The sequence below is a fragment of the Porites lutea genome, chromosome 5, assembly GCF_958299795.1.
Source record: "Porites lutea chromosome 5, jaPorLute2.1, whole genome shotgun sequence".
In the NCBI taxonomy this organism is placed as follows: domain Eukaryota; kingdom Metazoa; phylum Cnidaria; class Anthozoa; order Scleractinia; family Poritidae; genus Porites; species Porites lutea.
In genome coordinates this window covers 23,460,195-23,471,546 of record NC_133205.1, presented here as the reverse complement: position 1 = coordinate 23,471,546, position 11,352 = coordinate 23,460,195, and the positions used below count along the sequence as shown (strand labels likewise).

General features: G+C 39.5%; 1 protein-coding gene across 2 annotated transcripts; it reads right to left on the bottom strand.

Annotated features, from left to right (window-relative positions):
* Positions 1–1,079: 1,079 nt before the first annotated feature.
* LOC140937782 (neuronal acetylcholine receptor subunit alpha-10-like) lies at positions 1,080–9,587 on the bottom strand. 2 transcript variants are annotated; one of them, XM_073387355.1, is made up of 6 exons: positions 9,371–9,587; positions 6,299–6,435; positions 5,059–5,103; positions 4,492–4,601; positions 3,426–3,607; positions 1,080–2,984 (listed from the first exon to the last, which is right to left on the bottom strand). In XM_073387355.1, the coding sequence occupies exons 1-6, from the start codon at positions 9,465–9,467 to the stop codon at positions 2,050–2,052; spliced, it is 1,506 nt and encodes a 501-aa protein (XP_073243456.1). In that variant the 5' UTR covers positions 9,468–9,587; the 3' UTR covers positions 1,080–2,049. The 2 variants fall into 2 exon arrangements, with proteins under 2 accessions (XP_073243456.1, XP_073243455.1); XM_073387354.1 differs by having other exon boundaries at positions 6,299–6,438; positions 9,371–9,585.
* Positions 9,588–11,352: the final 1,765 nt, after the last annotated feature.

Here is an 11,352-nt window from a genome sequence, read left to right as displayed (position 1 = left end):
CTTCAGTAGCAATGTTTCATTTTGGCGAGATAAAAAATTTTCAGATCGAAAAGTTTTGCTTATTTTTTAATCCGTGATAACGAAACTTTTTAGGCCTTGTCCTCACGAATCAGGACATTTTTGAAACCCCATATTTTGTTACCCAGGGCCCTAAAGGTGATGTTACATGGGACGATTTGCAACGACGACTTCTAGCTGAACACAGCGTTGCAATGTTAAAACAATGTTGTAGCTATTCGAAACAATATTGCAGCAATGTTGCAACGTTGCGTTGCGCTAAAATTCGTCGTTGCGAATCGTCCCGTGTAGCATCACCTTAAACATATTACTGAATGAAATGAAATGAAGAGTCGTGGATGAGAAGACAACAGACTTGCCCTCTTACAATACATTTTAACATGTGATCAGTAAGCTCGGATGTCAGCCTACAGAGGCACCACTGGCAGCCGCTCTCAGTCCATTTGAGAGCTTACTGTACCCACCCAACCCATGATGTGAATGATGTGATGAGTGAAGGTTGACCACAACACCGGGGTCTACGTCCCCTATTCTTTTCGAACAGTGGTGTGAGTTCTTTTACGTCCCACAAGAACCAGATAAGTGTACGTGCTGTGAGACGGGACCTACGGTTTTTCGTCCTTATCCGAGAAGACTAGAAAGTCTAACCGTTTGCAGATGTCATTACAAAGGCAGCACTTTCTTCTCAGTTATTTAAAGACCCTGAGTGTTGGTCCGGCCGGGACTCGAACCCGTGACCTCCCGCTCAGCAGACCGGCGCTCTCCCAACTGAGCTAACCACTACTACTACATAGGCAGGTTCTTGCTTTATCGTTGTTTTGTTTAGAAATAAGAGCAAAAGCATAAGAACGACTTAACAAGGGTTAGTTTTTAAGTTATGGGCCTTCTTCGAAATCCAAACCAACAACGGTAACAAAATAGCAATAACAATCGCAAATGTAATCGAATCAACGCCCCATTTTTGCTGATTTTAGGAACATGTTTGCTCATTTGGGCCACTAGCGGGAGGAGTTATTTTAAGTGAATGCGATATACTGAGAAGAAAAACACTGAAACCAGAGTGCAAAATTATCCTTTAATAAAACTGAAAGGTTCGTACTCTTTAAAGATGAACGTTTCTTAAAGTATTTAACCGATCAGTGGGCGTAGCACTGACCGACAACTAAATTTATCGCGCACTACTCTAGACATTCAACCGTAACAAAGAAATGAACTTTGAGAAGGTGCTTTGGTTAAGATGGTAATTCTTATAGCAGCGAGTGCCTATTGTTTGTTACTTTTCCCAGTTGCTTTCCAGACTTGTGGCCTTAGTGGCCACGAGAAGTAAACGATGACGGTCTGCAATGTGGAAATCCTAGCATTCTGGGCCTGACAGAAATTTACTCTGACGAAACTAATGCACTTAGGCTATTTGACTAACTGGCCCTTAATGATGCAACCTGCGCGAATAAGGCCCTTTTTATATGGAGAAAACAATATACGTTTCTGGGAAACTGCCCACCTACCCCTTCCCTAAGCCAACATTTTGCCCTAAGTGAGAAGTAATTGTTAATGTTGGCTTAGGGGAGGGTCAGGTGGGCAGTTTCCCAGAAACGTATAATGATCCACAACTTCTCCCTGGTAGAAGGGTCATCCTCCCAGCCGAGTCAGCTTTAGCGAGCGTTCATATGAGAAACAAATTTCACCCCTTTGCCCCAGCCAACATCTCTCTCGCATTCTCCGATTACCTCGCCTTGACCGAGTTGACCTGGCTGGGCAAGCCGAAGTGTTAATATGGAGGAGAGTTGGCCCGAGTAGAAGGGTGACCCTACCAAAAGGGTGTCACCCTTCTAGCCGAGCCAAGGTTTTGTTCCTCGTGTAAACTGTTCGCCACGTTTTGTAAGGAAATTTATAAAGTGTTGGCTTGCCCAGGGTAGATGACCCTTCTACTCAGGATAACTTTTCTCCATTTAAATGGGGCTTAACGGTGTAAGGTTTTCTTCCAGCCTCATTAGCTTTTAATAGCAAGCCATGAGTAGACACTTCATGAGGTTAGTTGGGAATCATGAAATAGAAGGCCAGCGTTGATCCTAGTATGGTAATAGCTGTCAACCAAAAGAAAGCAACGTCAAGGACGGCAGCTGCGTGATGCCAATCACTCACTTTTTCTTCCGTCTCTTGCGTTTCTTTCAAATGAGCAACGATGGATCGCATGCCATAGACGATCTCTTCCATCCGCTCATCCGAGGGTGTCAGCGAGACATTAGATCCCATGGAGGTGAGAAAGCATTTGCTGTCGCGCGGTGAATGCACTTCCGAATCGCCTTTCTTTGGGCCCGTGATCTTTGGCATAGACACAACCAAATGATTCTGGCTGCGGTGAATTTCGTAAGGAGCACCTTGCACTTTAGTCGCGTAGAACTTTCTTCCTTTATCCTCACGCTTCATCTTTATTCGCTCGTCGGAAGGCATGGCCAGCAACATGGGACCAAGAATATCGAAAATAAGCCTGCGGAACCATTTGGGCATCTCTCTCTCAGGATCGCGGTGATACACTCTCAAAATGGAGCAAGTCACGACCAGTGCCACGGTCACCTGCACCAGAACAGTAACGGAATACTTGCCTATCAGTGGCGTCACCTCGGAAGTTCTCGGCACATTTTCTGTAAACACCATCATGAATACAGTCAGTCCCAGTAAAATAGTTATGACAAGTCCCATTCGCTCTCCAGATTCGGGTGGCAAGTAGAATGAGAAGACGGTCAAGACAGCCAGAACGATGCATGGCACGATCAGATTCATCATGTAGAAGAGAACCCGCCGCTTCACGTGAATCGTGTACGTGATATCAACGAAAGGGTGTGGACAGCAACTGTATGTGACCACATTCCGCTTTAGAGGGGCATCCAGTAATTCCCATTCGCCGCTTACGGTGTATTTGGTTAGGTCTGCAGCATCACGCTTTTTGGTGAGGTTGAGCTTGTTTCCTGTTAATGAAACGAACACATTTTACTGACTGACGCTTTCGCTGCTCTCATATTTGCCCGAGCTGTTTGAAGACTTACTTTTTGTTTTGGAAATGGTTCAGTTGTTAAATTATTTTGACATAAATGAAGCAAATATCCGACATGAAGTTAAACACACAAAAGTTAAAGTCGATCATCATCATCATCATCATCATCATCATCATCATCATCATCATCATCATCATCATCATCATCATCATCATCATCATCATCGTCATCGTCATCGCCATTCATCGACTTCCATTGAGGTCAATGTCACTTTGTCTCGCCATGTCCCTCTTCCTCTTGTTTGTAAATTCAGATTGCATCTTTTACACGCACTTTCAATTAACATATTTCCTGTTTTTGCTTCTAAATTATAAGTTAACACTATTGGTGTGAAAAAATCTTGAAAATTCTCACCCGTGTATGTCCAGGAACCAAAAACTAAAGGACATTTCTGCTCATCAAATGGGAAAAAGCTGATGTCGATTTTACAAATGCTGTGTATTTCCGTTGGAGCAAACCACTCTGTATAGCCAGTGTGGTTCATAACTGCCTTGGTATCGTAGTTATATATTGCGCCTGTTTGACCAAAGCCAATGCTAAAAAAGCAAAAGACAAAATAATTTCAGTGTTGTTTAAGGTAGCCTGTGAGTTTGACCTTTTTAAAGGAGAATCTCTTTTGTTTCTTCTTCGACTTCTTTTTTAAGTGTTTTTTTCAGTGTCTTGTTATCACTTTGACAACATGCTGGAGTGGTTTCTCGGAAGTTCTGACTGTAACTCTTCAGCGCGCCTACAATCTTGGACAAAACTGTTGAGAAAATTGTATACTTGGACAGCATTTTTCTAAATATCGTAGCTGTACCAGTTCTTCCCTCTCCCCCTTCCCCTGAAAGCAATGTTGTTGTGTATTCAAAAGAAAGCCTGATCCCTGGGCGTTTGTGGGAAGCAACATTGAATTGGGGGAAGGGGTTTTCTTTCCGCAAAGGCGTCGTTTTGGAAATAGTTTTGTCGCGTAGGAAAGTGGACATGATGGGGACAACTTTCTCAAGTAGTTTTGTCCGGGATTGTAGCTTGTGAATACACTCTGTAGCCACTAGTTTTGCCTCCCACCAGCTGGGCTTCATATAGTGTTTTTTAAATTAACTTTTTCACTCCCAAAAGTGGCGAAATTCAAGAAAAGTTCCAAATTTCATGTTGTAAAAATTTGAAAACCAAGAAGTACCATGTGAGAGTACTACATGAAGATGTTTCATTTGAATGGTCTTGCCATAGGACTCCATCTGTCAGACTCATAAGCCATTAGCCATAACCACCTTACACGACTCCATCAGTAACTCTGGGAGTGAAAGTGTTAGTTTGATTAGTTTATTTGTTTACCAGCGAAAGCAATACATGCGTTTTCACAAAAACCAAAGCATTTGAGATTTTCGCACGTTTGGCAAATTCCCGCCTCATGCCCCAAAATCTACAGAAATACACTTACTTGTTGTAGAGGATGATGTCCGGCTTCCAAATTAGTTTAGGATCAATATTAATGAATTGTATGCCGCCATACTTAGCTGGGTCCCATCGTAGGAATGGGTTGGTCCACATCTGCAGTGGGAAAGAAAAACAAGGGAAAGTCTCATATGTAAGCAAACATTTTGAGGCACTCGTAAGTCTTAAACCCTTACAGACAGGAAATGTCGAATTCATGAAATCAAGCGTTGCCTCAACCTCTGTCGTTTGTCCAACTGTTAAAATCGTTGGGTCACTTGACATAGAAAAGGGTCGAACACCTACTCCTCTTCACAATGTTGTACAAGACCAGGCCGTTTTCAGCTTAAATGCTGTAAAAACGACCTGATTTCAACTTTGTCCCAAAACGTGTTGAGGATGGTGCTAAGAAAATATTGTTTTTGCTTCGAAACGATGAAACTTTGAAATTTAGACACGACCAGTAAACCTTGCGTTGTATTTGGCCTCGTCTTGAAGAGGCACCATCACATTGTGTCCTTGCACATTATTCTCGGTAACTTAAAAGTCTGGTAAGATACTGGACTTTACTTACCTGTCTGAACCACACCTTGCTCGACAATATCTGATTTTTGCTGTCCTATGAAAGAGAAAGATACTCAGAATACTCCAGAGCGATAATACTCAGAATACTCCATTAAACTCAGAATACTCAAGAACGACGATTCACGGTTTTTTTCTGAAACTCGAGATAGACAAAATTTTGTGCACGCTTAGGATTTTTGTGGTAATTTTGTTTTATAGGATGGAGCAAGGGAGCGTTTTATCGAATGCACTCTTAAACAAATAGCCGATTTCTTGTTTTTTTTTTAAGCATCTTTAAGTCAAGGTAGGGTAAAACGGGCGACAAAAACTGGCAACTCAGGTTGCTGTTGCAAAAGTTTTGCAGAAAGTAAATGGTAGAATTTTTACTTTTTGCAACAAAATCTGTTCATGTTGCACGTTTTACCGGTCCAACGCCACCTTGTTTTGCAGAAAGTGATGAAACTCCCGGGCATGACGTGACTCCTGCGTAGAATTTTATCCAATCAGAAGTCAGAATTCACACAACATCCAAAAACCTCATTTGTTACCAGACAGGTTTGACACGTGGTTAGTAAAAGTAATATTACGCGCTAACTCGTTTTGCTGCACTGTTGAAAAACAAGTGGAACGTGCTTGTTGGCCGTTTTACCCAGCTTAAACACAACGTACTTCGGCGAAGTCTCTGACTTGTAAAGTATCTATTTATTCTCATGCAAATTAAACTCATGTTCACCTGGACAATTGTGCGGATAGTGAGGAATTTTGCTATATGAAAATTATCTGTTCAAACTGCTGATACGCAATCTGCCAAACTACAAAACTACAAGCCTGTACAAACTAATTAAGTACCAATTTCTTTAAGAATAAAATCTTGTTCTCTCTCTCTCCCTCTTTCGGGTAAAACAAGAGAGAATAATGGGACGGACAGGGAAACGCTCAGTCTAGCGCTTGGGATAAGTGAATTTTACCAAAGTTATTTTTAGACCAATTAAACGCTTGAAATTAATTGCAAGTTGGTTTCCGAAGAGGTCCGCAAACTTTTATTCAGTGTCGTCAAGAAAGAATTCAACAGCCGCCATTACAATAGTCTGCATTGTTAGCTTTGAGGCGTTCAACAATCGTTTCCAACAATAGTTAAAAATAACTTGAGTGAAATTCACATATCACTGCCAACGCCCTAAGATTCCATCTGTTCTGTTACATTATTCTCTTTTGGGTAAAAATAATAGACTTAGGTGTCATTTCGTTACCAGGCTAATTAGTTGAGCGTATGCGAGATCAAAGTGGACGTCGATTGCAATTGACTTGTTCATAACAGGCAGAGCGTCTTTTTTATATCCATCGAACAAATCGTTGATTAGCTTGTGCTCGTAATCATTCTTGTGGGCTGCTGGTGAAAATAGAGTAAAGTAAAGTACAGATTACATTGTTTAATTTATAAACCTGGCACTGAGAGGCCATTTTCACGATGAGCTAAGGGGCCGACCATTTCACTTTTGAGGTGGAAGAAGACTGATTTCAAGGGAAAAAAAATTTTGCAAGGAAATACCTGACATACGATGGAGTTGTATGGCGGGGAAAAAAATTCCATCAACAGAGGTTTAAGGAAAAAATTCTTACTCAGACCAAATCATCCATAACCACCCCCCCACCTTAAAAGTCAAATGGTTGAAAGACAACCACCAGAGTAGAGAGTTTTCACTTGACGTCACAGCGGCCATTTTGGTGTTCCAAACCAATCCCGTGAGAGTTGAACGCTTTTCTTATGTTAACGCTCTTTTGTTCCAAATTTGTCAATCCTACTAAGATTTATAAAAGAATAGCCCTAATTTTAAGATAAACAGCAAGCTGAAGGATTCTGGCAGTTGTAGTCAAATAATGTCATCGTACAAATGAACCATTAACTTTTAAAGTGTAAAGCGGGCGTTGAAAGAAACTTTAAACATAGACAAAAAAAACAGAAGATAATAGTCAAAGGGGGCTTCTTCCCAGTCCTCTCGCGTTTAGTATTCAAAAATGTCCAATATACTCCCCTGCCGGAAGTGTAGTCCTGAAATACCTGGTTCTTTACGAGACAAGCAAGCTACACAACATCTAACGAATAGAAATGGGTGAGTCCAGTAGAATCCAATTGGGCCAAAAGAAACAGGTATTTACCAACACAAAAGCCCTAAAGTAGTTCATATATTGCCTAGCAACATTAAAAAGGCAGCAAATGACCCAAACAAATTTTGTCTATTGGTTAAGAAATACCAAAAGAATAATCAGAATGCCTAGATGACAACTTTTACATTTTTTATTTCATACTTTCATTGTTGGTTATGTATACCTTCACTTTTTTCATAACTGTATATATTGTTCTTTTTTTTATATATCGATTTTCTCTGATTTTCTTATGCGTGTTGTAAATTTGTTTTCTAGTGTTATCAATAGGAGAAGAGTCACTTGTGTTGATTAAATATTTATGAATGATTTATTTATTTGATTTATTTTTCCTAAATATCGCTCGTGTACCAGGTAGACGCACATATGTCGTAGCGCAACTACTCTTGAACAGTCGATTTTCTGGTTAATTCCTTTAATTCTCTAACTCTACACCAAAGCCAGTTGAACGCGTATTAGGTTGTATGATTTAGACCTTCAGGCATAAAAAAATGCCGTGTCTTTTCTATATAGCAACGATGAGCTGACAATTGATCTGAAATTTAATTAACAGTTAGATGGCAAATTGCCCATGTAAACGAAGATTTTATCACGCCCGGTTCGATTCCGTTACCAAACCTGAATGCATGCTAGCGATAACGTTTTTTCATAATGGTTAATGTTGGGAATGATAGAATGCTATGATCAAAGCTCGTCAATAGAGAATGAGAGCGATAACTATTCATAAAAGATGGACAGAACATTGGTGTGGTGCTGTTCTTATGGTATTGGAGTTCATTCTAACTTGATGATTCTCTTGATGAACTCCTAAATTCAGTGTTACAATTTAAATGAAATTTCATGTGTACTTTTTATGTACTGTTTATTACGCTGTGCAAGATGGTGATTTAAAGTACATTTGAGTCTAACTGTGAAACTGTCACCAGTTTCAGGGTAATGTTAGGCAGTATAAATCTTTCGTTGGCGATTATGTATTGTCATTGATAGCGTAAAGGTCTGTTGGATGCTCTTGTGTTATACCCGAACGCTGCGGCTAGCGAGAATAAATCTCTCTTCGCACAGTCACGTCTCAGGTTAAAGAAAAAAACGATGTTTAGAGGTTAAGTTCTTATTGAGTGTTTAACCGGCTTCCAAAGGGCTGGCGCTAACTTAGTCATGAAACATAAATGGTAATTCTACAGGTTTTGAAAACTAACGCAGTTAATGAATTGAATTATACCATTGATCTCAGTACAATCGAGGACCATTAAGACTGTCGGACGGGTATATCTTTACTGAATTTGCGTTGTGAGTGTGAAGTCTGCGCGCGAAACCACCTTTCGGAAACGCGTGCCGTTATAAGAAAGTGTCAAAAAGTGGTCTGTGTTGTGTGCTGTCATGTCAAAAGCACTGGTCTCAAAATGTTTGACTGTTTTTATGGGGCAAATTGTATATCACAATGGTGAACAGTGCATTAAAATAACAGTCATTAGCGGCTGAGCTGTGCTTTTTTAGTAATTAAAAACAGCTTTAAGTGCCTTCAAATTACAAGATGTCTGTAATATGTTAAAAACGCTTTGTTTTCGATAATAGGAAACTTGTTTGGCAATTTTTATTACTTTCCCGAAAAGAAAAAAGTTAAGGCAAAATGTTGGTGTTTTACATTTATATTTGCTTTAGCAAATATAATTGTAATTATACCAACAAGCTCTGACCCCGTAACGAAACTCGGCTACAGATAGCTCGTGCGCGTGAAAACAATTCATGTCTTCGAACTTCCCTCTAAAGTAGTCCTTGCGTAACTTCGCGTTGTAGAGGAAAAGAAGTCGAATTTAGCGAGTCACGTTGGTGCTATTAGCAGCCCTCAGTTTTTAAGGTCAATGAGCTTTCTAGTCGCTGATTTCAATATCAATTAGTATATTTTACATTTCAGATGAACGATAGCAATGTTTATTGAACTAAACAAAACACTGGCAAATCAGTTGCAAGTGGCACTGTAATGTTGCGATGATAAACAATATACAAGGCGTTAGGAAAAATAATAAAAAAAAAGCTCTAAGTTGTGAGAGGTGACCCAATCAACACCAGAACTAGTGACGAAGTACAAATTACAAAGCTGACAAAGCACCGAACAATCTGAAGTTGATTTGAGCAGTTTAGCTCTTACTAACTAGATTTACCTTGTGATGTTGCAAGTCCAAGCAGTGCAAAAAGTGTACCAAGGACGAAAAAATATCGTTTGATAGAGTTAGTCTTCATGACGAACAAACAGTTCATCGCATTATCGCCAGTTGCTTGCTCCTCCACGTTGGTTCTAAATTTAAGAGCAAAGGTTCACATTCTTTTGTATGTTAATCCATTATTTGACGGCAGGGGATACATTACAGAATTTTTTGGCCAGCAGGGTTTTGTTATTGCACTGCTTTTTTTTTTCATATCAAAAATGTCGACTTTTTAGCTAACCGAATGACATGTAAATTCAATTACGTTGCCTCTAAGTATTGTTTTATAACTCTCATGTTGACTGTTTATTCAAACCTATTGGATTTTTGTCATTGTCTTTGGATTTGCTTACTTACGGTGATCATTTTAGCCGTTTTTCTGCTCCTTACAAAAGTTATTCATTGGCCCTGTTAGAAGGCATGCTATAGATTTGACACGAACGTTTTCATGGTCTTCATACTCAATGTCATTTTCATGTCAATCTTTAACAGCCTTGATCATTTTACTTTTGATGAGCCAATTCTGTTGAATAGATTATTCAAAACTCCCCCCAGGGACTTTGAACACACGAACACTAATTTCATTGTGTGTGTTATCTATTCACTATGACTTCCTTATCAATGTACCATGATTGAACAAATTTTTCATTACGGAGAAAATTGTTGAAATGGAATGTCTCTGTCGTAAAGGGTTGACCTTCGTTTAGAAGGGTAATCGTGCATGCAGTAATAAACAGGTACAAACCGTTGAATTCTGTTTATGAAGGAGTGCTTGTAGTCATAATTGACAGACTTTTTACGTCTTTTCCCGTCTGGTCTTGTTATTTTGATGACTATAGTACCATTTTGAAGAGGCTTGCAGCGACCATCATTGCTCCCGAACTGATGTCTTTGTAAGCTTAAATAATGTAATACCCATACTTAAAACAAAAATGTAGTGAGATGTGGTAATGAATCAACCTACCTACCAGTGTAGAACCGTTTGGAAAAGAAAAGACCTTGTGGGTTAGGAAAGTTTCGGACGCAGCGTAGATGGTGAAGACGAACTAGTTCAACTGAGTTTCAGTTATCTAAAAGCTGCAGCTTCTCGAGCATTGCTACCTTTTACAGTAAACAATGTCAGGTGGGGATTGTTATTACTATGGTACTGAAGCTCTGTACAAATGCTTACCTTATGCTGATTTTCTATCTGCGAGACTTCTTCACTTTTCTTCTCAGTACGTGACGTGCTTTAGATCAACAACCAGCGCATGCACATCAGCTTCTTGATCTACAGTTGCATTATCTGAGGTTAAGATCTTTGTTATCCGCAATGTTGACATCAGTAATAAACTGTATGTGCAGTTCTCCTTGTTATTATTTGTGGCAAATGAAGTGCTAAAAACACTTCAGCTGCCGAACGTTCTTCAAGTTGTCTTACTGAGTTTGGAAACCTCCACGAAGACCGTCTTTGTCGCTGTACAGCACTAACAGGGTCACAAGGAGCTCTTAAACTAAAAATGCCCAAAGTGATAAAAGCAATGGAATGTCAATTTGACTGACATATGTATAGTTTATAGGTTCATCGAAATAAAGGCGAGTTGAAGTTGAAGTTGAAGTGGAGTTGTGTTCATGTTTTTTTCAGTCTTGTGATCATTTCCTTAAAATTGTTTTTCTGTCACGTTTTATAACACATTTCAGGAACTCGTCAAATTCTAACCCTTTAAACCCTAAGATCAAAATTTGAATTCTCATTTGTTGTCCCAATTCATTTCCTTCAGAAGTAGTGGGGAGAAGTTGATAAAATATCAAGCAAATTCATCTTGTGTGATCATGTCCTTAATTCTCATGACCACTCTGTTTTACAAAGCATTGATATTACAAGGAGAAATTTGATGTTGATCACTCTTAGGGCTTGAAGGGTTAAATGCCTTTGATTCAGTTGATTACTAACTAAAAAC

Coding starts and splice junctions, on each gene's coding strand:
- LOC140937782 (XM_073387354.1), bottom strand. CDS start 9,467: ATGAACTGTTTGTTCGTCATGAAGACTAACTCTATCAAACGATATTTT. Junction 5,104..6,298: donor ACGCTCAACTAATTAGCCTG/GTAACGAAATGA, acceptor TCTCTTTCATAG/GACAGCAAAAATCAGATATT. Junction 2,985..3,425: donor TGGTTCCTGGACATACACGG/GTGAGAATTTTC, acceptor TTTCATTAACAG/GAAACAAGCTCAACCTCACC.